The sequence below is a fragment of the Neltuma alba genome, unplaced genomic scaffold (genome assembly GCF_004799145.2).
Source record: "Neltuma alba isolate B1F8T4 unplaced genomic scaffold, ASM479914v2 tig00012854_pilon, whole genome shotgun sequence".
Classification (NCBI taxonomy): Eukaryota; Viridiplantae; Streptophyta; class Magnoliopsida; order Fabales; family Fabaceae; genus Neltuma; species Neltuma alba.
This window is the reverse complement of record NW_021637238.1, coordinates 16,012-40,251: the sequence shown is the minus strand read 5'-3', so window position 1 is coordinate 40,251 and position 24,240 is coordinate 16,012. Positions and strand designations below refer to the sequence as shown.

Below are 24,240 nucleotides of genomic sequence, written 5' to 3'. Positions count from 1 at the left end.
TCACAATAAAAAAAAGTAGGATGACAAACGTAATGATATCTAGTTTGCAATAAATAAAAAAAATTCTATCCTAACAGTGACTAACTGCCCGCAGTGAAGGATAAAGGGTGGAGGAGTAAAATTATGACCTCAATGCAAACACAGTGAATAAGGGTGAACAAAACTGAACTGTAACCAAACAGAATTCAATTTCGATTTTTTGGTTCAGTTATTTTGGTTTTCAGTTACACATTTGGTTTTTATTTTTTAAACAATTTGGTTTCGGTATTCGGTTCGGCTAGTAGAAAAAAAATTTGGTTAACCGAAAAACTAAAATAAATATATTATATATTATATTTAATAAATATTATTATAATAAATATATATGTCGGTTTATGTAAACTCTTTAAATATATTTATATTCAATAAATATGATTATAATAAATTAAATATTATTATAATAAATCACATTGAACGATGAAATATTATTAATTAATGGTTGTAATTGTGTTTTACTCCTCCGTTCCTTAATATAGGATCCAATTCTTGAGTTGTTTTGGTCCTAATATAATACCCATTTCTCATATTTATCAATTTTCTCTAAATTACCCTTATAGATACTCCCTCAACCATAATCAAGTAGAAGAGGGAGAGGGGGTATTAAAAAAGATTATTATGGTGTTTTAGGAAAAATGTGTCACATTTTTTATAATTAACTAACCTACCTAACTTCCTTAATCTAATCAAATTAGTTAAATGGGTCTTATATTAAGGACCGGAGGAGTATTATTTTTTTAATTTAAAATCATTTTTTATATTTATATATTTTGGTTAATCAATTAACCGAACCGAAATATTTCAGTTAGTTCAGTTTCGGTTAATCAATTTTGGTTCGGTATTTAAAATTTACTCTATTCAGTTATTCAATTAATTTGGTTATCACCGATAACCGAACCAAAAAACTGAATATTCATCCCTAACAGTGAGGCATCAAAAGTCAAGAAAATTTGCTTTGGCTGATCAACGTGGCGTTTGAGACCATAACTTTAAACTGAGGGCGGCTAACCCAAACAATAAATGTCAATATAAAGGTCTACCATGCTTTTCACTCAAACAGTCATTTTAATTAAGGCGCGTTTTCTACTTAGTCAAGGGAGTATTTGGATGACAACTAAATTATAGTTTTAAAAATAATTTTATAATATACAAAATAAATATATGAGAAGAGTTTTGTTTTAACTTGCGTGAAAGTACTTTTAAGGAAACTAAACACCCCCTAAGTGAACAAGATGAATATGACGTTTGGAGAATGGGGTTTAAAAAAGAGTTTGAATTAAAAATTTTATTATTTTAATTATAATTTGTGCTCCTCAAACTTTATTACGCATATAAATGAGCAAGTAGGATGCAAATTTTTTTTAGTATTTTAACTTGTTAAATCTATTTAAATTGAATTAAATTGGTAAATGTGAATAAAACATACAAAATCACTTTAATCGCTAACAGTCTTACACTCTAATGACATAAGATTGAGAACTCTTTTGTAAAAAGAGATCGCAGGTTTGATGCTACGTATAACCTTATGCCTTTAGTGCCTATTCTTTTAATAAATAAAAAAAGAGAAGAAAATCAACTTATAAAACTAGTTCAATTTAGGCCTCAATGTTGAGTTTCACATATTCCCGTTGAGTCCGTTAGATATTATTGGGGGTATGATGCTGACTATACTTCCATTAATGAAAAATATGATAACTGATCATATTAATATTTTTTTCACTTTCACACGCTCTGGTTCTGCAGAAGAGGCTCTGCATTATTACAACAAGAGGAAGAAGATGAAGACACACAGCTACAAATTACTTTTGTCTCAGAAGCCATCTTTTCCTGTTGAGCCTGACCCCATAAAACGCCACAAAACCCAATAGTTATCAGCCCACCACCAATCACACTGCCTCATCAAGAAGAAAAACAGAAATAGACGAATTATTCATTATCATTTTATAATACACTGTGACTACATATCGACAATAAGTACCAACAAGTCTCGAAATCTATTATTACTATTTTTTAAAATTGACCGATGAAGAACACAATTCCACTTGTAAATATGTAAACTTGACTTGTGAACATAAATTGTTAATTAAATTTGGTTTATCAATAACGCGATTCAGCTTACGGATATGCAATGCAAGTTTAATTTATACGTATGGAATTTTTTTGGGACCTAGGTATATTTACTTTTTTTTTTTTTGTTACCCGGATCTAAGGATAATTTTTTGTCTGTTTGTTACCCACATAGTTACCTTCCAAGAGAAAGAGACTGGCCGAGAAAGACAATTCCCATGGCAACAGCGAAGATCATTCCTAAAGGAGTAAACATGGCGGCGTGCACAGGTCCCTTCCTTCCGCATGCCCAGAAGCGCGTTATTTTTCTCATCCATAGCCCAATAATGCCCTATGAATAAATGTGTATTAGAACAAATAACAAATACTGGTATATTATTTTCACTCCTTAATACAAGAACTAGTTGATTAATTTGATTCGATTAAGAAAATTAGTAAATTTAGTTATTTATAATAAATAGTTGTTGTATTCCATAAAATATCATTGCTAATCATATGTGTTAGTTAGAATTACCATTTAATAGAATATTTAACATGTACAATTACTACAATGACAATTTTAGGACAAAATGGATAAATATAAAAAACAAAGTGAATTAAGGTCTTATATTTAAAATCAAATTAAATATTAAACTAACTCTTATATCAAGGATCGGAGATAGTATCAGGTTTTATGAGTTGATTAACTTAATTTGTTTGTTGTGTGCTTCTTACAGAGTATAATATAGCAGCCAGCTCCATATCAGGGCGAAGAGTCCATGCTTGAGCATTATTTCTGTCAGCAATGACAGCAACAATGGCGGATAACATCGCCACGAAGCCGCATGATATGGTTGCCACCATCACAACTTCGCGATACTCCTTCATTATCCATGTCTGCATATATACATATAAAATCGAGCTAAGTATGTGTATCATTTTTCGTTTATTCCGCACAAAAAAATTATCGGTCCTCTAAAAAAAATCAGAATTAAGGTTTATCTAACACTTTTAAGTATTTTTTTTCAGTTGCAACTAACACTCTAAACTATTTTATAATTTATCTGACATTCTGAAATATTTAAAGTATTTTATGAGTCCTATCTCATTAACTAGTCCTTGTATATGAAAAATTCTTGCATACTCGGATGTACCTACCACGACTGCTATCGATACAATAATAACTTACGTTGGCAAAAAAAGAACTAACGATTTAATTGTTCTTTAACACTCACTTAGAATATATTAAAAATATATTTTGAAATGTTAGATGAACATTAACGCAAAAAAAATTATTCCAAAGAGAAATTTAATTTATACTTGAATGAATACAAGTATGCGCTGCAGCTTCAAGCGTAATTGCAGACCATATATGTCTGGGTAATTTCTTAATGCTTATCCTCCAGTGTTTAATGTAAGACTTAATTAGAGAATTGATATTGATTCTATATGTAAAACCTATTTTATATGTTTACCAATTTTTTTTCCAAATCAACCCTATTAATATTCTCCAACAATAATCAAATAAGAGAGAGGGGGGAGAGAATTAAGGGAAAATGCTTAAATTATTTTTTAAAAAAATGATATGTTGACTAATTCAATTAACATTTTTAATCTGCTCAAATTAATTAATTAAGTCTTATATTAAATATCGGAAGAGTATAATTTTTTATTTTTTTTCCTCCTCCCAATCAAAACACAGAGTACATGATTAAAAAAATACAAAGGTTAAATTGCAACTTTAACAACTAAGTTTACCTTGAAGACCATAAAATTTATCTGGAGAACAACTAAGTTTAACAACTTCCCATTCCTTCCCTTGAACAACCTTCCCTATCATCTGTCTCTCAAACGTTTTTTTCAGTTTCTCTTTGTCACCTTGACCGGCCTTCCTGCCTCCCATCTTCTCTCTCTCTCTCATAGATTCAGGCCAGACCATGAGGAAGAGATCTTTGTAAGGAAGAGGAGAAACAGAAGTTTGGAGAAGTTGCGCTGAGGAGGACGATGCCTGGAGCCTGGCCTCATTGAAATTAATGGCAGTTGAGGAGGTTGGTCGCGTCATTGATGGAGGATGGAGCAACCTTAGGCGCGGAAATATTGTGGAACCCACACAAAATAAATAAACGGACGTTTAACTCAGTCAACCAAGTGAGAAAATTGCTCCCTTCTAACTTCATGCCCTCAAATAAATTTTATGGGGTCCAGTGGTCCTTGAAAAAAATGTAGTGGTTGTTAAGATTGTACCCAAAACACAAATATATAGAAGCGACCGAGGTGGTTATGAAATTACATTAAAGGTCAAGTGTAATTAAGCAATAATTATTGAGTGGTTATGAACGCAGCCCCACATGATGAGACTGGGAAAGAGACGCGGAAACAAAAATAATGGGAAAGCCAAGGGTAGCTACCTTGACGTTAAAAATGACTGAAACACAGAGGTGGCCAAGTGCAAGTAAAATGCCTCCGAGAAGCCACCCATCTTCTAACTTGGAATCTCCACCATTTGCCTCTCCTCTGTACAGTGTCACTATTAATGCTCCTGTAATGGACAACACTGTCCCTGTACACCTTGCATGGCTGCTCACTTTCCCCACCTCCACTTTTTCATATCTGCAAATATGCCTAACATCTGGTTTCACTTTTTCATTATCCCATCTCCAGCACTGCTGGATCAGAATTGTCGGGTCTAATTAGGGGTTTATTTTCCCAAGAACGTTCTTTGCATTCTTACAAACATAAACTAAAGAAGCTGAAGTTCAAAAGATGGTGGGTGACGTACCTTAAAATGATGGCAAGAAGGAAGGTAAAAGCTGGGGAGAGATCAGACATGACTGAAGCGAGAACTGGAGAGCTATATCCAATACCTGTATATAACAATGTCCGCGCTGCACAGCTACCACAAATTCCACCATAAGTCCATCAAATTTCTCCACAATTTCACACACATCATCAGAATTCAGATTGATGATATGCAAATAAGTAATCAAAACAGAGCTTTTTAATTTCTTCATAAAGGATAATATATATACATGAGCAAGCTATGAAGAAATATTCTGCAGAACATTGAGATGGTGATAGAGGGAGAAGGTCGGTCTCTATAATAGAGGAAGGAAAATGGAAGAAGGAGAGAGAAAGCCATGGCGTTTGAGTAGACCATGAAGACATAGTCGCTCATGCCTTTGGCGGTGGCTGCTTTGATCAGAGTGTTCATGCCTACTTCAAGCACCTGAGCTACTAACATTAATATTGTTACTTTCATATCATCTATTGATCTTCTGCTCTGTTTTTTCTTGCTCCTTCCTCTGCTTCGCTCTCCTCTGACTCTTTCTACTTTCAGCTTCGTCTGTTACTTCAGGACAGGGTTCTGCCTCCGCTGCATGTAATATCCTAAATTTTACTTTAAAATTTATATAAATAAATAAAATGATAATATTTTATTTGTTAAAATAAAAAAGAAAATAACTTTCCAAATGGAAAGTGAGGAAGGAATTTATTAGGGGAACTCCCCCTAATAAATGTGTGAGAGCTGCTAAACATACTCCCACAGTCATTTTTCCTTCCTCAAGCGCAAGAGAGAAAGAGGGGGAGAGGGCGAGAGAGAAGCAGATCGGCTGTCATTGTGAAGCAGAGGACAAGCGTTAAAGATAATTTAGGTACATAAAATTACTTCTTTTCATTAAAATTTCTTCATAAATATTTTTTATATATTTTAAGCTTTTTAATAACAGTATTACTATATTGATTAGAGAAAATTTTAAGACTTATATATGGTATAAATATTGAGTTTTGATAACCATAAGAGTTTAGAAGTAAATGAGTAGTTAATTTTAATCAGTTTAGATTTATCTATTTGTTGGTTTTTAATATCTAAATTAACTTGTTTAGTTGAAAAATCTGTTATATATAGTATATATCCTATTTTTACCAATCAAAATCAAGTTAAATAATTTATTTGGATTGTTTGACATATTATTGAGATTTTAATTAGTTTAATTTTATTTATTGGGTGACTGGAAGTTTTAAAATAATTACTTTAGCTAAAAAGTTTATTATTTGTGGGGGAAAATTGATAGTTATACCATTAAAATTTTGATTATATTATTATTTATAAATATTTGAGGTACTATTAAATTTTTGGTGGTTTGGTTTTAAGATTTAACTTGGGATTTTAAAATTTATAACCTAATAATTTCATATTTGCAAATTTTGGAGGATTCTTTTATTAAAGTAAATAATTTGGAGGATGTTAATAAATAATTTGACTTGTTAGAAAATTATAAACTAGTTATAAAATACTTAATTTTGAGTTATGAGAGTTGTGAAAATTTAGGATAAAATTAGAAATTTAAATAACATATATAAGCTTAATTAATTAGTTGATATTAATTTGTGATTATATTAATTGTGTAAATTAATTATTAGATTATTTGTTTGAACACGGGGTTGACATTATAATAATCCTTTTTATAACTTTGGTTAAAAGCAATCACTTTCCACTTGTTATATGTGCTAATATATTGTTTGTGAGTATTTTGCTATTCCGGAATAATGATGTGCTATTTGGAACTCGATTTGTTATATCTTATGAGCTATGAAAATTGTCTTGTGGGATTTTTAGAATTGTGACTAAGCCATTTGAAAATATATATATGATTTATATTTTATAGATTATATTGAAAAAATATTAAAATATTTCTCGTTATATTGTGAATGATTGATTGTTATTTGAATTTTAAATTGAGTCCTGTTTTATCACATGGTAAGACTGCCATTAATGCACATTGGTTGGCTTCCTTCGTCCCCCATAGTAAGGGCTATGCCTTTGTGGCATTTTATTCGCCCCCCATTATGAGAGATAGGCCTACATGTCTAATTGATCCCCTATAGTGAGAGATAGACTTAGGTGATTTCTTATTCATCTCATATAATGAAGGATAAACTTATATGTCTGATTGATCCCCATAGTTAGGGATAGACTTATGTGGCTTGTGTTTTAACCCCCATAATAAGGGTTTGGATAATTAAGATTATCTTGATATACGTGTTTTATATTTCTACTGATATATCTATAATTCTTGAAATTAATAATTGTCCCACTTAATACTCTACGAGCACATGTTAATATGTATGATGAGTTAGAAAGCTAGCTATTGAGGTTTTTGTCTCACTCGTGGTTTAACAGTTTTAATTAACAGTTCAGGTGGTAGTCCATTAGGAAAAGGAGTCAGAGGTTTAGGTATCAAGTTTACCTTGTATAGCTTGTTTTTTGTCATGTGATAAGTATTTGTATACTGTCATATATAGCTGTTTTTGCATACTTTGATTTATCTAAGACTAATTGTCTTAGTTACATTTGTTGATAGATTGCATTCTGATAGAAGACCAGAGGTTTGCTTGTATCTGTGAGTTGTGGATCCACAATGACTTTCAAAAATAGTTGATTACTGTTGGTTTGAAAAAAATTTACTTAGGAAATATTATGTTATAGGCTTAGAGTTAAATGTAACGTCCTGAACTTTGTAAAGCCCAAGACCCAATTATTACGAAATATTATTAATTATAGTTTTTATACAATTTGTTTAGTAAAGCTCTTATAATCATGATAGACATTTTGAATTATTAATTCAAGTCTTTTCTATCATGATTAATATTTCTGGCAAAATCAATTTTTTAGATGATACCGGTCCATGAGTAGGGCACATATAGAATTAGCATTTGCGATCTATCAAATGCTTTTCACTGTAAAATTAAAGTACGTACGTAAATGCATCATGCATGCTGCCATTTAGAGGACGTCACTCATTTAGATATATTAATTTTCGTTATTAACTGTAAATTAAAAACGTGTATATAATTATTATTTGAGGATATTTGATTTGATTAATCAAACATATATACTATCTCTGTAAAAATCTTAACTATCAGTGTTAGTTTTTCAACAGTTAGGGCTAACATTACTATGATTTTAAATTTGCAGGGAGATATGGAACCCAAAAGAAAAATTTTCCAAGTACCTAACGTTCCTGAATAAAAACTTTCTATATAAATTTGTACTTTAATCCTTGTTATAATGAACTAATTTATATCTAACTCTTTTAATATATTCAAATTAATTAAGTAGTTTTTATGGTAATATAAAGTAATAAACAATCACATCGGATTTTACAAGTCTATCTCTAGACTCTAAAAAAATATGTATGTGGGTGTTTGGTTGTGGCATGCTTACAGAGTATAATATAGCAGCCAACTCCATATCAGGGCGAAGAGTCCGTGCTTGAGCATTGTTACTCTCAGCAAAAAGAGAAACCATGGCGGATAACACCGCCACGAAGCCGCATGATATGGTTGCTATCATCATAACCTCAGGGTACTCCTTCATTATCCATGTCTGCATATGTATATGTATCAAGCTAAGTGCGTTCTAATTTTCAATCAAATCAGAGTTTGATGAAAGGCCCAAATTTTTTCGTAGTGGTGGATGCACCTAGCAAAGCAGCCCCACATGATGAGATTGGGATAGAGAATTGCAGCCAGCGAACTAAGACCTTTTTGTTTTAAAAAAAAAAAATGCACATGAAGAACCAAAGGCTTAAGTCTGCCTTGACGTTAAAAACGACTGAAAGACAGAAGCTGCCGAGTGCAAGGAGAACGCCTCCTAGAAGCCACTCATCCTGTGACAAGACGATTGCCTTATCGTCTTCCAACTTGGAATCTCCACTATTTGCCTCTCCTCTGTGCAGGGTCACCATTAACGCTCCAGTAATGGACAACACTGTCCCTGTACACTTCGCAAGGCTGCTCACTCGCCTCACTTCCACTTTTTCATATCTGCAAAAACACAATCTACCAAACATCTCAATCCAGCTTTTACCCCATTCACTGGACAATAATAAAATTATCTGGTATATATCCAGAAGTTTAGGGTTGGAACCAAGTTTCTTTGCTTTCATACAAACATAAACTTAAGAACTTGCAGTATATGCAAGTTGTGAGTGTCAACATATAAGAGTAACAAATTACCCCAGTGAAAGTGGCAGGAGTGTAAAACCATATATCATAACTGATTAACGTAAGAGAATCATTTATCCTATGAGAAAAATATAGAAAATGATGCTGTATTATTTAGATGATAAACCAGTGGACAATAGTGAATTGGCATGCCTTGATCAAAAGACAACCACAACCATTTTAGAAATCATCAAAATCCATATCTTGCTATTTTCAACCGCCATGACCTTGCTAGTTCACCAGCACAACAAAAGATCACAGTGAATTTAAAAATCCCCCATATGATGCATATGGTCCTATTTTCTCATGTCTCGGGTTGTGGCAGTATGTCTCAGTTGGGAATAACAATAAAAAAAAAAACAGCATAAAAAATATAAAAACAGAATTTTCACAAGCATGAAGGAGAAGACTAACCGAAAAGCAACAGCAAGAATGAAGGTAAATCCACGGACAAGGTTGAGCAAAGCCGAGCTGAGTGTAGCAGAGCTGTAGTAAATCCCAGCATACCCAAATACCTATGCCAAATAGCTGGGGCCAAAAAGAAATACTGGTTTCAGAACCCACAAAATGACATGCCTCGGAAATTAGAAACCAAAATTGCGACCAAAATTTACCACATTTGAAGTTCGATATTCCTATGGAACAAAGCTGAAATCAAATTACCCGAGCAACCCAAGTGAGAAAAAACCACAGAGAGTAGAAATTGTGATTGGGGGACTCTCAGATCTGCTGAAAATAAGAATCCAAAGAAGGAAGTCTTGAAATAGTGAGGTTTAATTCTGCAATATCCAATATAACAAACATGATGGGTGTGAGAAGAAAGAAAAGGTACCTGTGGAGGAGCAAGGAAGAAGGAAGCAGAAGGAGGGCAGCGAGGGAGTTGGAGAAGAAGACGAAAACAAGGCTGCTCATACCGTGAGACATGACTATTTTGCTGACAATGATTAAGCCAACCTGCGCACACTCCGCCATCACCATTCCCAGAAATGGCAGAACGACCATCCCCATTCTCGTTAACTCCGAGTCGAAATGGAACCAAAACTCAATTCCGCGATGTGGTTCATTCCAAAGGCTTGTGAAACTTGCAAGTCAACTTCCTATCCATCATCCCTATCTCCTTGCCTACCCTTATCGTCCAGATTCAGACGCCGACCGCTGCGCTCTATAACGGTCGTGTTCGTATTGCAGTTTGATTACCCCTCACGTGAACTTAAATAAATAGATATACATATATATACAAGATCTATTTGATTAGTTTGATTAGATTAGAAAAGTTAGATAAGTTAGTTAATTGTAAGAAATGTGACATGTTTTTCTTAAAACACTATAATCATCTTTCTTAATACCCCATCTTCCTCTTCTACTTGATTATGGTTGAGGAAATATCTATAAGGATAATTTAGAAAAAATTGATAAATATGATAAATAAGTCTTATATTTATGACTAAAACCAACTCAATAATTAGATCCTATGTGAAGAACCGGAAGAGTATTACATTAACATTAATATTCAAGAATTAGGTGTGATCATGTGAGGATGAGAATCTCTGGATAACTGGATCCTTTGAATTTGAAATATCTTCATTTTATTTAATTCTAATTAAATAGAGAGAGAGAGAGAGAGTAAATTATAAATTCTTTAAAATATTATGAAGAGATCGTGAGTGTTTCTTTGAGTTATTTAATTGCATAAGAAAAAACGTGAGAAGGAGGTTTTCCTACCGTGTTGGCATGTTTTCTAACAAAATTTGTCTGGCAGAAAACTGTGATATTTTAATCATTATGTTTTTCTTACGCATATAAAGTCAGCAAGTAGGATGCATTTTTTAATATTAAAACTTGTTAAATCATTGAATTGGTAATTTTGAATAAAACTTAGAAAATTAAATTAATTGCCAATGATCTTAATCTTATAGCCTAATCACATGAGAATTCTTTGTAAAAGAGATGTCACAGACAAAAGACTAATTATAACTTGAGCTGTACACAAAAAAAAAAAAAAGAACTGTACTTCCATTAATGATGAAAAATATAACAACAGATTCCTGGTCGCAAACGGGGGCACAAGGCGCGTTCTCCTACCGGGTCATGGGCTCGATTCCTGGCGAGGCACCCTGGGATTAGTCTGGCCGATACGCTGGGATACCCTAAGTTAGCGATAACATCCTACTCAAAAAAAAATATAACAACAGATCATATTGATGTTTCACTTTCAACACGCACTGGTTCTGTAGAAGAGGCACTGCATTAGAAGAAGAAGAAGACACAGAGCTACAGATTACTGTTGTCTGGAAAGCCATCTTTTCCTGTTGAGCCTGACCCCATAAAACGCCATAAAACCCAATAGTTATCACTCCACCCCCTATCACGCTGCGTCATCAACAGGAAATTAAATGCAAAAATAGATCAGTTATTCATCATCATTTTATAATTACACTGTAAATCATGAAAAATTATCCGCTGGTGAAATAATGCTTGTTGTTATTATTCGCAGCACTAACAGGTCTTAAAAAAATTCAACTTTTTTACCAATTTGATTTGTCAATGCAATTCGATTCGTAAATATATTCAAGTTTGGCTAATGAACATAAATCGTTCAATTTCACTTTTGAATGACGCAATTCAATTTATAAACATAATTTTTTTAAAGCATGTGCGCGCGTGCACACACATATATAATTATATAATTTTCATACCTAAAACTCTTCACACGTACCTGCCAAGAGAGAAAGATTCGCCGAGAAATACAAGTCCCATGGCAAGTGCGATGACCATTCCTAAAGGAGTAAACATGGCCACGTACACAGGTCCCTTCTTTCCGCACGCCCATATAATTGTTAAGCTTCTCATTGATACCATGATAATCCCCTATATATGTACACATATATTTCATATCACTAATTGATCAGTAATATATGCGATACTCCTTCATCACATCAAAAACATATGCTAATTGGGATTTTGATAGAAGAGTTTGAGAGTTAGATTTTATCCCAACTATAAAATTTCAATTCACTTAGTCTCTTATATTTGTTATTTTTTTAACCTGATTTACCAAACCTATAAATCGATATATAATCTAATAATGTTACACAAAAGTATTTTAGAGACACCATGTCATTACTACATTCGTTTTAACATAAGAGCTAATTAACTAATTTCAGTAGATTAAGAAAATTGGTTAAATTAAACTATACTCAATACAGGAGTTTTGAAGGGGAGGGGAGGGAAGTTGCTTCCCACCTTTCGTTTGGCTGGTACATTTTTTAAGGAAGGAAGGGCAGTTACTTCCCTCCCCTTATTTTATTGGGATATTTTTTAAAGCCTCCCCTCTAAAGTAAGACTTTTTTGAGGGGAGGTGAGAAATAAAATTTAAAGTTTCAAAATTAACCTAATTAAAATACTTTAATTTCTCATATACTTTTTCAATTTGTTAATCCTTAATCAGTCATAAGCATTTTCTATGCAAAAGAGTTTCCCTAAATATCTACCAAGAAGCCCTCGAGATAGCTGTCTTCAAAGTTGGTGAATGTTATTGGACCTTTTCTTCTAATTTTATTCTTTTATGCCATATTTTCTTTTACTTTCAATACCTCTGCTCTAATTGAAACCTATCACTCGCAGCTTTTTATCTTGATATTCTATATATATGTGAATTACATTATATATATATCTTAATAAAATAAAAAGTGAGAAAATTTATTTAAATTTTATAGACTTCGTTATTTTAGAAGGTTTAGCCAATTCCCATTGGAAACCATAAAACAACTAACACCCTATCTTCTACTCCATACTATGAGATTGAGGCAATAAAATTGTAATTGTAACGCACCATTCGGTCCTGCCCCAATCTCCTTTCATCTTTGAAGGTGCCTTCTTCATTGGTTAAAAGTCAATTTCTTATTAGAACAAAATAAGGTATCATCAAAATTCTTCTCCTTCCCTCTTTTCCAATCAATCCAAACAAGAGATCTTTAAAATCCCTTCCCTCTCTTCCCTTTCTCTACCCTCCTCTTTATAGCTACCCTCCTCTTTTCTCCCTTCTCCTTTCCTTCATTAAAATATCTCCCATTCCCTCTTTTTTATCGAGCCAAACATAGTGTTAGTAATTTGTAACAAATAAATGTTATCTTTTTTAAAATATCTTTACTGATCAAGTGTATTGACTAAAACTATCATTATTACAAGAACAGTCTTGGAAAAAAAAATATAAGAGACAAAATAAATTAGGATATTATATTTAAAATTAAAATAAAAATCAAATAATTTATTATATTAAGAATAACAAGTAGTATATATTGTAAGGATTAAGCTGCAAATTGCCTCAGAAATTTTTGCTCTGGAGCAGTGTTGTCTAGGAAGTTGTTTTTGGGTTAAAGGTTTTCCCCAAATATTATATTGGAAAAATGTTATCTCTTACTGTTAAATTTTAACTATCAATGTTAGTTTTTTAACAGTCGGAAGTAATATTACTACGAATTTAAACTTTTAAAGTGACACCAAACTAAAAAGAAAAATTTTTCAAGTACCTTGTGCTCATGAATGAAGTTAAAACTTCCCATACAAATTTAAACTTAATCCTTGTTATAATTAGTTAATTTATATCTAATTCCTTTAATATATTCAAATTAATTAATTAAGTAGCTTTTATGGTAATAGAAAGTAATAAACAATCACATCAGATTTTACAAGTTTACGTCAAGACTCTGAAAAAAATGTGTATGTAGTGCTCGGTTGTGGCATGCTTACAGAGTATAATATGGCAGCCAACTCCATATCAGGTCGAAGAGTCCATGCCTGAGCATTCTTTCTCTCAGCAATAAGAGAAACCATGGCGGATAACATCGCCACGAAGCCGCATATGATATGGTTGCTATCATCATAACCTCAGGGTACTCCTTCATTATCCACGTCTGCATATATATATGTATATGTATATGTATATGTATCAAGCTAAGTGCGTTTTAATTTTCAATCAAATCAGAGTTTGATGAAAGGCACGGATTTTTTTCAAAATGGTAGATGCACCTAGTAAAACGTAATTACTACTTCTTTGGTTCTATTTACAAGACACTTTTAGCATGTTTCACACAGACTAAAAAAAATCTTAAATTTTATTAACTCTCATTTAAAATTTAATGACTTTTCAACTTTATCCTTATTTAATATACATTATACCTCATATAAACAAAGTTAACACAATAATAAATTATGAGTAAAATTGTACATCCATGCAAAAAATTTCTCTCACTGTCTTGTAAATAGGAGTAAAAATCTTATAAATAGGACCAGAAGAGTAATTACAAGTAATAATTATGGAAGGGTAATAATGAAAGCAGCCCCACATGATGAGATTGGGAAAGAAAATTGCAGCTAGCAAACAAAAAATGAAGAACCAAAGACTTGACCCTACCTTGACGTTAAACACGACTGAAAGACAGAAGCTGCCGAGTGTAAGGAGAACGCCTCCAAGAAGCCACTCATCCTGTGACAAGACGATTGCCTAATCGTCTTCCAACTTGGAATCTCCACTATTTGCCTCTCCTCTGTGCAGGGTCACCATTAACGCTCCTGTAATAGACAACACTGTCCCTATACACTTCGCATGGCTGCTCACTTGCCTCACTTCCACTTTTTCATATCTGCAAATAACATAATCTACCAAACATCTCAATCCAGATTTCACGCCATCCACTGCACAATAATAAAAGTATCTGATATGTATCCCCAACTTTTGGATTCTTTGCGTCCATACAAACATAAACTTAAGAACTTATGCTTAAATAATGGTCGTGGCCAGTGAAAGAAACTGCGGCCAAAAGGATGCGGGGTATGATACCTGAAAAGGATGGCAAGAAGGAAGGTAAAAGCTGGGGAGAGATCAGCCATCACTGAAGAAAGAACAGGAGAGCTATATCCAATACCGACATATACCATTGTCTGCGCTGCACAACTACCACAAATTCCACTGTTAATCCATCAAGTTTCTCTACAATAATTTCACACACAGCATCAGAATTAAGATTGATATACAAATAAGTAATCAAAACAGAGCCTTTTTCTTCATAAAGGATAATGTATATACATAAGCCAACTGAGAAGAAATATTCTGCAGATGATTGAGAAGGTGATGGGGGGAGAAGGTCGGTTTCTGTAATAAAAGAAGGAAGATGGAAGAAGAAGAGAGAAAGCCATGGCTTTTGAATAGACAACGAAAACATAGTCGCTCATCCCTTCGGCGGTGGCTGCTTTGATCAGAGTGTTCAGTCCTACGTCAAGCACCTGAACTGCCACCATTAATATTGTTACTTTCAGATCCTCCATTGATCCTCTCCTCTGTTTTTCTCGCTCCCTTCCTCTGCTTCGCTTTCCTATGTATTGTGCTCTTTCTTTCTACTTTCACACTGTCCTCTTTGTTGTTTCCGTACTACTCCATCCATCCACTTTGGCCGTTTTCAACGATGCAGTCATTTATTCGATATACTCTTTAAGAGTTAAGGTACGACTAGTACCGTGAACTATTTATCCAGGTGTGTCCAGTGACTTAAAGTAATTTTGGGTACATCTAATGTCCTAGACTAATTAAAATGGTGCGTTTATATCCTAGACTAACAGAAATGTTATGTTTAACTGTTACTTTTCTAACTCAACTTAAAATTGACCCCAGATATTCTACATGGTAGACACATAGGCACCTAATGTGTATTACTCTTACTCAAAAGTCAATTTATTTAGAAGAAGAGGAAGGAAATAAATTCAATTTTGAGTAAGAATAATACATATCAAATGTCCATATGTCTACCATTTAGAATATATGGGGTCAACTTTAAGTTAAGTCAGAAAAGTAACAGTTAAACATAACATTTCTGTTAGCCTGAAATATGAACGCACCTTTTAATTAGTTTAGGATACTGGATGCACTCAAAATTACTTTAGGCCACTAAACATACCTGGATAAATAGTTCAGGGTGCTGTGGCGAATGTAGCCCTACTTTTTAATGCTCTGACATCGTCTTGCCTTTTCTTTCAGGTACGCTTCGTCACGATTCTCTCAGCAACAAATAAATGAATAAAGCAAGGGAATCAGATAGGCTTTTTTATTGGGAAAAATGATAATAAAATCCTTTCTAAATTTTAAAATGACAAATAAGACATCTAAATAAATAAAATCATAAATAAGGTATCAAGTACTAATTTAAAATTTTGATTTTTAATCTCAAAATATGTTACAAAATCCATTAATAAAGTAGTGACTCTGGCTATAAAAATTGTAAATCCCACTATGTATTTTGTAAAATTCAGCGTGAAATTATATTGTTTTTAACATAAAAGTTACCCAATCTCCCAAAACAGGGTGCAAAATCCATTGACCAAATAATAAATCTCATTATAAAAGTTGTAAATCTTACTATGTGTTTGTAAAATTCGGCGTGGAATTATATTTTTTTACAAAAAACTTGCCAAACCCTTCAAAACAAGTTGCAAAACCCATTGACGAAGTAGTAACTCTCACTATAAAAGCTGTAAATCCCACTGTTTGTTTTGTAAAATTCAAAATCAAAATTCCATATTAGTACTTGGTGCCTTCTTTATTATTTTATTTATTTGGATGCCCTTATTAGTATTTGATTGTCATTTTCTCTTTTTATTGAGCGCGGTGAAAGTGACTTTTATGGCAATTGATTTTTGTAAATTTGAGAATACAACATGTTTGGCAAAAAAATAAAATAAAAGAGAATACAACATGATTTATGTTTGTGAATAACCAATTTTATCCGCACTCACAATAAATATTAAATTAAATTAAATAAACAAAAATAAAATAAAAGAATAATAAAATATTAATATCTTCTTTATTTTTGTTTGGAAGCTAAGTGTGAAAAATTCACTATATGTCAAATTAAAAAAATTAGATAAGAATATCCCTCTTATAATAAATAACAATAAAATAAAAGATAAGAATTAAAACCAATTAACCTCAAAATTAGGAAATAAAGGCTGGAGTCTTTAAAAAGAAGAAAATAAAAAAATTCAAAAGTCAAAATCAAAATTTTTTTAGAAACATCTTTTGGGGTCATAATTATAAAAAATTCAAAAAGAAATATTCATAATTTGATAATAATTTGATGTTTAAATATAAAGCTATATTATGAGTTATAATGGAGAGAAATTTTAAAAAAATTAAAAAAAATTTACAAAACCTTAGTTGGAGTCTATAAATAAGAGAGTAAATGTTGGAAAAAAAACACTCAGAATTTTTCGATAAAAAAGGAAGCAAGTTAATTGATAAGGGGAACATCAAGTATAGACTTCAATTCTTATCTACGATGTTTAACTTGAATTTTAATAAAATATTTTTGGGTATTTTTTTCTCTATTTTCAAAAGTGCTTCTTCTTTATATCTGTACTGTCTGAGGTTTTTAGAATCTCCGCTGCTATCTAAATTCATTAGTAAACCATATTTATAAATAAATAATAAAATAATGTGATTTTACAAATTTTCTATTTGAAATAAAAGAAAAATAATAATTTTGGGCTCATGTTTATAAATAAATAATAAAATAAAAGTCTTTTTTAAGTATGTATATATATAATCTTAAAATGTTTTTCAAAGCCGTGTAAAGCTTTTAGAACCCTATAAACTTGAATGATTATTCTCTAGTGTGAAGTTATCAGAACTTCCGTTGAAAGAATTATCCAAAATTTCTTTCAAAAAATATTTTCTAAATAAAAATACAAAATTTGCTTTTATATATTAAAAAATACCAACCCATCAAAAAACACTTTTTTAAACTGAATAGATTTTTTTTAAAAAACACCAACCAAGTAACATGTATTTTTACCCGCGAATTACATGAGTTTTGATTCCTCTAAAGGATACGTAAGCCTTAGGTTTTTATCCTAAATTAAGTCCGGTTTTATAAATAATTTATTTTTTTGTAAATAAAAACTTGTTTTTGTTTTTATCTTTATTTTTTTAGGGTAATTAAAACATAATAAAAATGTCATATTAATTTTGAGTAGTTAATTTAGAGTAACCGTTCTCTTAAATCGGTGTTGTGAGATGCCTAACACCTTTCCCACACATAATTGACTCCGGAACTCTATCTCATTTTTGTAGACCACTTTTTTTTTTAGATTTTTAAAATTAACCTTTTAAAATTTTGATTGCAGCTTCTCTTTTTTTCCTTTTTACGTGATGACAAGGATTCGAGCACGATATTATTTAAATAAACTATGTAAAAATATGAGTTTGACCTATTAAAACTTGTTTAAATGATATATTGAAAAGTAGATTTATACGTAAAATGATTAAAAAATAGTTATTATAAAAACAAAAAGAATTAACGTATTATTAAAAAAATTATAAACACTAAAAAAGGTATATTTAATCAAATACAAATATAACTGTATGTAAATATAAGATCCATAAAAAAAATAATATTAAAAATGAAAAATATCATAAAAACACATTAAAAAGTTACTGTACCTTTTTTAATGACTATAATATAAACTATAGGTAATTATAATTTATAAAACAGCATTAAAATTTAAAAATATTATAGAATACATACTACTTCCAGTCCTTAATATAAAATCTTATTTGATTTTTATTTTGGTTCTGAATATAAAACTTCAATCCACTTTGTTTTTTATATTTATGTATTTTTTTCAAGGTATTTTTTCTAATAATCGTAATCCTAGCCAATAGAGTTTATTAGTAAGGATATTTTAGGAAAGACAATACCTATTTATTACAAATAATTAATTTAATTTTTTTAATCTTTTTAAATTAATTAACTAGATCTTATAATTAAGATCTCAGGTACTATTAAAAAGTTATTCTACCGTTTTTTTTTTTTCCGGGTAGTGAGGCGACGATCCTAACAGTGACTAACCATGCGAAGCGAGGGATAAAACGCAGAGGTTGGCATTAAAAAAAAAAAAAAAAAAGAAGGATAAAGGGTAGAGGAGTAAAATCATCGCCGCAACGCAGCACCACGAGGTATCAAATCAAAGTCAAGAAAAATTGCTTCGGCTGATCAACGTGGCGTTTGAGACAGAGTGACTTTAAACTGAGGAAGGCGGCTAACCCAAACAATAAATTTTTGGAGAATGGAGTGTCAAAAAAGAGGGTTTCAATTAAAAAATTTATTAAATTATATTATTTTAATTATAATTTGTTCTACTCAAATTTATATTGGGCACATAAAGTGAGCATGTAGGATGCAATTTTTTTAGTATTTTAACTTATTAAATCTATTTAAATTGAATTAAACTGGTAAATTCGAATAAACCATTGAAAATCAACTTAATTACTGATAGTCTTATACTCTGGTGGCATGAGATTGCGAACTCTCTTATAAAAAGGAGGCCACAGGTTCGATCTGCGTATAACCTCATGTTGTTAGTGCCCATTTTTTAAATAAAAAAGACAAAGAAAATGAACTTATAAAAAATTAATTAGTTTGATTTAGCCTCAATAATGAGTTTCGCATATTCCCCTTGAGCCCGTCAGATATTATCGGGGGTATGATGCTGACTATACTTCCATTAATGAAAAATACAATAACTGATCATATTAATATTTTTTCACTTTCACACGCTCTGGTTCTGCAGAAGAGGCGACTCTGCATTATTGCAAGAAGATTAGGGGTGGAAACAGGCCAGACGGCCTGTCAGGGGCCTACAGCCTGGCTTGTATTTGGCCTGGCCTGGCCTGGCCTATTTTCCAAAAGAGACAGGCTCAGGCCTGTTTGAAGGCCTGTTAAAGTTAATAGGCCAGGCTTAGGCTCTCTAAAAGGCCTGTTAAGCCTGTTAGGCCGGCCTGAGCCTGTTAAAAATTTATAATTATAATATATAAAAAAATTAGTTAATGGTATTGTTAATGTGTACTTTTAATTTATTTTTTAATTTTAATATATAGTTAATAGCTTAGTTCTTCTTTAGATTTTGAAATTTAGTTGACAAGTAAAGATAAAAATATAATTTAAAATAAAAATATCAATAAATAATATGATCTTTAAATCTTAAAAATATAAATAAAATAGGAAAGAAAATTTTTGTTCCAAGAATGACAGATTAATTAACTTATGTATTATATTAATTAAATTATGATACTCTCTTTATTCATTGTAAAATTAATAGTTTTTTTATTTATTTGTCTTAATTTTTTTGGTACTTAAACATAGTTTTGTCCCAAATTTTAACATATAATTCGAATTAGTTTTTAATAATATCCTTATAAATTATAATTAAGATTTAAAACAGCACCTATGATACTAAAATTTAAATAAAAGACAAAACTAAAAAAATTAATTATTATGTATACTTTTTTTATTTTAGCTTTTTTCTAAAAAAATATTGTAATTTGAATTTTAAAAAAAAAACAGGCTTTTTAACAGGTTTCAAGCCAGGGCAGGTCTTTATACAGGTCAGGCTCAGGCTGAAAAATAAGCGTGTAACAGGCCACAGGCCAGGCTCAGGCCTATAGGCTACAAAACAGGCCTGGCCTGTTAAGAGTAAAGCCTGGCTTGGCCTGGCCTGTTTCCACCCTTAAAGAAGATGAAGAAGATGAAGACACAGAGCTACAAATTACTTTTGTCTCAGAAGCAGCCATCTTTTCCTGTTGAGCCTGCTGACCCCATAAAACGCCATAAAAACCAATAGTTATCACCCCACCACCTATCACACTGCCTCATCAACAAGAAATACAAAAATAGATTAATTATTCATTATCGTTTTATAATTACACTGTGACTACATATGGACAATAAGTACCAACAATTCTCGAAATTTATTATTATTATTTTCTTAAATTTGACCGATAAAGAACACAATTCGACTTGTAAATATGTAAATTTGACTTGTGAACATAAATTGTTAATTAAATTCGGTTTATCGATAACACGATTCACCTTACAGATATGCAATGCAAGTTTAACTTATAAATATGGAATTTTTTGGGACCTATGTATATTTACTCTGTATTTTTTTTTTTTGGTTACCCGAATCTAAGGATATTTTTTGTCTGTTTGTTACCCACATAGTTACCTTCCAAGAGAAAGAGATTGGCCGAGAAAGAGATTGGCCGTGGCGACAGCGAAGATCATTCCTAAAGGAGTAAACATGGCGGCGTACGCAGGTCCCTTCCTTCCACATGCCCATATATGCGTTATGTTTCTCATCGATATCCCGATAATGCCCTGTGAACAAATATCTATTAGAACAAATAACAAATACTGATATACTACTTTTGGTCATTAATATAAAAGCTAGTTAGTTGACTAATTTGACTCGATTAAAAAAATTAGTAAACTTAATTATTTATAATAAATAAGTGTTGTATTTCCTAAAATACTATTACTAATCATATGTGTTAGTTAGAATTATCATTTGATGAAATATTTAACACATACAATTACTACAAGGACAATCTTAGGGGGAAAATAGATAAATATAAGAAACAAAATGAATTGGAATTTTATATTTAAAATCAAATTGAATATTAAACTAGCTCTTATACCAGGAACCGAAGATAGTATCGGGTTTTATGAGTTGGTTAACTTAATTTGTTTGTTGTACGCTTCTTACAGAATATAATATAGCAGCCAGCTCCATATCAGGGCGAAGAGTCCATGCTTGAGCATTATTTCTCTCAGCAATGACAGCAACAATGGCGGATAACATCGCCACGAAGCCGCACGATATGGTTGCTACCATCACAACTTCACGATACTTCTTCATTATCCATGTCTGCATATATACATCAAATAGTGCGTATCATTTTTTTTTTCCCTTTTGGTATATACCCCACACAAAAATATCGGTTTTTGAAAAAATGGACTAAAATGCAATTTTGTCTAAGAAGTTTGTGCTTTTTGTTGGATCAGTATGACACCAAAAAAGGGTGCAGTATCACCTCTGACTATTAAAAATGTTAATGGTCGGTGTTATTCTGCTAATTTTTTAACCCTTTCAAGAGATGGCATTGATCCAACAAAAACTTTCAAATAGTGGCACGTATGCACTGCAACTTTAACTGAGTAGTTTCCTACAGTGTCCCCCCCCCCCAAAAAAAAAAAACCAAAAAAAGTCAAAACATCACTATTTGGAGTTGATGAAAGACACACAGATCTTATCAACTTTAAATAAATGGTTAAACATACAAGTTTATAATAACACGGCAAGCAAAAACATGTATAAAAGCAAATATAGATGAGAAAGATGAAGAAATGTGTAGAGATTGGATTAAACGTAAAGTGTAATTAAGCAGTAATAATTGAGAGGTAGGCCCACATGCGATTAACGTAAAACCTAACCCTACCTTGACATTAAGAATCAGTGAAACACAGAAGCTGCCAGCTGCAAGTAGAATGCCTCCAAGAAGCCACTGATCACCTTGTGACCCCACCATTGCCCGATCGTCTTCCATCTTGGAACCTCCATTATTTGCCTCTCCTCTGTACAATGTCACCATTAAAGCTCCTGCAACGGACAACACTGTCCCTATACATTTTGCATGGCTGCTCACTTCCCTCACCTCCACTCTTTCATATCTGCAAATATATAATATAATCTACCTCACATCTCAATCCAGGTTCCACTCTGATCCATTCGGGAAGTTGAATAATATATAATTAGCTGATCGCCTGTACCTCTAAGTTAGATTCAAGTATTGTCGAGTGTAATTAGAAGTTCACTCTCCCAGAAATTAAACTCTTCTTTTTGCATTCATACAAACACAAAATCATGAAGACGTTATGCTTAAAGCGTCATGGCCAGTGAAATAAACTGCAGTTAAAAAGATGGTGTGGGTGATACCTGAAACCGATGGCAAGAAGGAAGGTAAAAGCTGGGGAGAGATCAGACATGACTGAAGCAAGAACTGGAGAGCTGTATCCAATACCTGTATATGTCAATGTCTGCGCTGCACAACTACCACAATTTCCACTATATCAAACCATCAGAATTCAGATTGACGGGCAAATAACTGATCAAAACACAGCCTTTTTCTTCCTGTGGTAAGTTTACGGACGGTTAATTAAAAGATGTGTAGATAAATAACCTGATCAAGCTGAGAAGAAATATTCTGCAGATGATAGAGGGAGAAGGTCGGTTTCTGCAATAAAAGAAGAAGATGGAAAGAGGAGAGAGAAAGCCATGGCGTTTGAGTAGACAACGAAAACATAGTCGCTCATGCCTTTGGACGTGGCTGCTTTGACCAGAGTGTTCAGTCCTACTTCTACCACCTGAGCTGCTACCATTAGTATTGTGACTTTTAGATCCTCCATTGATCCTCTCCTCTGTTTCGTTTTCCTATTATGTGTGTGTGTGTATTTATTGTGCTCTTTCCACCTTCACCTTCTCCCTTCATTGCTTTCGGACAATTCCATACCCTACAGACGTTTTCAACCATGCAATCAATTTATTCAAAGGTTTAATGGACTTCGTGCACCCTATTTTGTTATTTATCCAACAACCTAAAGTGTCTTAGATTATTTTGTAATATAATTTTATCTTTAAAGTATTACCTCCACTCTTTAATATAAGAGTTACCTGACTAATTTGAGTAGATTAAAAAAGTTTATTAAACTAGTTATTTTTTGTAATAAATAAGTGTTGTCTTTCCTAGAAAATATATGTATTAGCTAAAGTTACCATTTAATAAAATTTTTAACATATGCAACCGCTACAATTACTACTTTAAAAAAATAATTAAATATAAGAGACAAAATGGATTATGGCCTTATATTCAGGACCAAATTGAAAGTTAAACTAGCTCTTATATTAAGCACTAGAAATAGTATTAACTTTGTCAAAAGCATTATGCTCTTAAAGTATTTTTTAAAAGCAATTTTAATAGAGGCATTAACTCCTCAAATAATTGTTTAAATTTAAAGAAATATACATCAAGTACTCTAAAGATTTTTTTTTAGTATTTTTAATGGTAAAGGACGGACCTGAAAAAAATACTACAGGTGTTGGATGCATATGAAAAAAATACTTCAGTATATTGGATAAACCATAAAATATTTTATAGTGCTGGATACAAACCAATCCTTTATTCAACTATATACGTTTTATTTTTTTGTCACTTCTAACATGTTTGATTTGTACCAAGCAAAATTTTGAATTTTTTAACTGTAT

General features: G+C 31.9%; 2 protein-coding genes and 1 pseudogene across 2 annotated transcripts; all 3 read right to left on the bottom strand.

Annotated features, from left to right (window-relative positions):
* Positions 1 to 1,712: 1,712 nt before the first annotated feature.
* Positions 1,713 to 23,357, bottom strand: LOC114731854 (WAT1-related protein At5g40210-like; annotated as a pseudogene).
* LOC114731855 (WAT1-related protein At3g28050-like) lies at positions 8,405 to 15,575 on the bottom strand. Its single transcript, XM_028919098.1, has 4 exons — positions 15,176 to 15,575; positions 14,930 to 15,043; positions 14,504 to 14,732; positions 8,405 to 8,470 (listed from the first exon to the last, which is right to left on the bottom strand). Exons 1-3 carry the CDS (start codon positions 15,412 to 15,414, stop codon positions 14,594 to 14,596), a joined length of 492 nt encoding a protein of 163 aa, XP_028774931.1. The 5' UTR covers positions 15,415 to 15,575; the 3' UTR covers positions 8,405 to 8,470; positions 14,504 to 14,593.
* Positions 8,835 to 10,225, bottom strand: LOC114731857 (uncharacterized). Its single transcript, XM_028919099.1, has 4 exons — positions 10,005 to 10,225; positions 9,754 to 9,816; positions 9,505 to 9,618; positions 8,835 to 8,910 (listed from the first exon to the last, which is right to left on the bottom strand). The coding sequence occupies exons 1-4, from the start codon at positions 10,096 to 10,098 to the stop codon at positions 8,891 to 8,893; spliced, it is 291 nt and encodes a 96-aa protein (XP_028774932.1). The 5' UTR covers positions 10,099 to 10,225; the 3' UTR covers positions 8,835 to 8,890.
* Positions 23,358 to 24,240: the final 883 nt, after the last annotated feature.

What these genes read in the sequence shown, in the direction of transcription:
- LOC114731857 (XM_028919099.1), bottom strand. Translation starts at nt 10,098, where the DNA reads ATGGGGATGGTCGTTCTGCCATTTCTGGGAATGGTGATGGCGGAGTGT. An exon ending in CAAAATAGTCATGTCTCACG is followed by an intron (nt 9,817 to 10,004) that starts GTATGAGCAGCC and finishes TATTTTCAGCAG; the next exon opens with ATCTGAGAGTCCCCCAATCA. An exon ending in TTCTCACTTGGGTTGCTCGG is followed by an intron (nt 9,619 to 9,753) that starts GTAATTTGATTT and finishes TTTTGGCCCCAG; the next exon opens with CTATTTGGCATAGGTATTTG.
- LOC114731855 (XM_028919098.1), bottom strand. Translation starts at nt 15,414, where the DNA reads ATGGAGGATCTGAAAGTAACAATATTAATGGTGGCAGTTCAGGTGCTT. An exon ending in TTTCTTCTCAGTTGGCTTAT is followed by an intron (nt 15,044 to 15,175) that starts GTATATACATTA and finishes AATTTGTGGTAG; the next exon opens with TTGTGCAGCGCAGACAATGG. An exon ending in CTTCTTGCCATCCTTTTCAG is followed by an intron (nt 14,733 to 14,929) that starts GTATCATACCCC and finishes TGTTATTTGCAG; the next exon opens with ATATGAAAAAGTGGAAGTGA.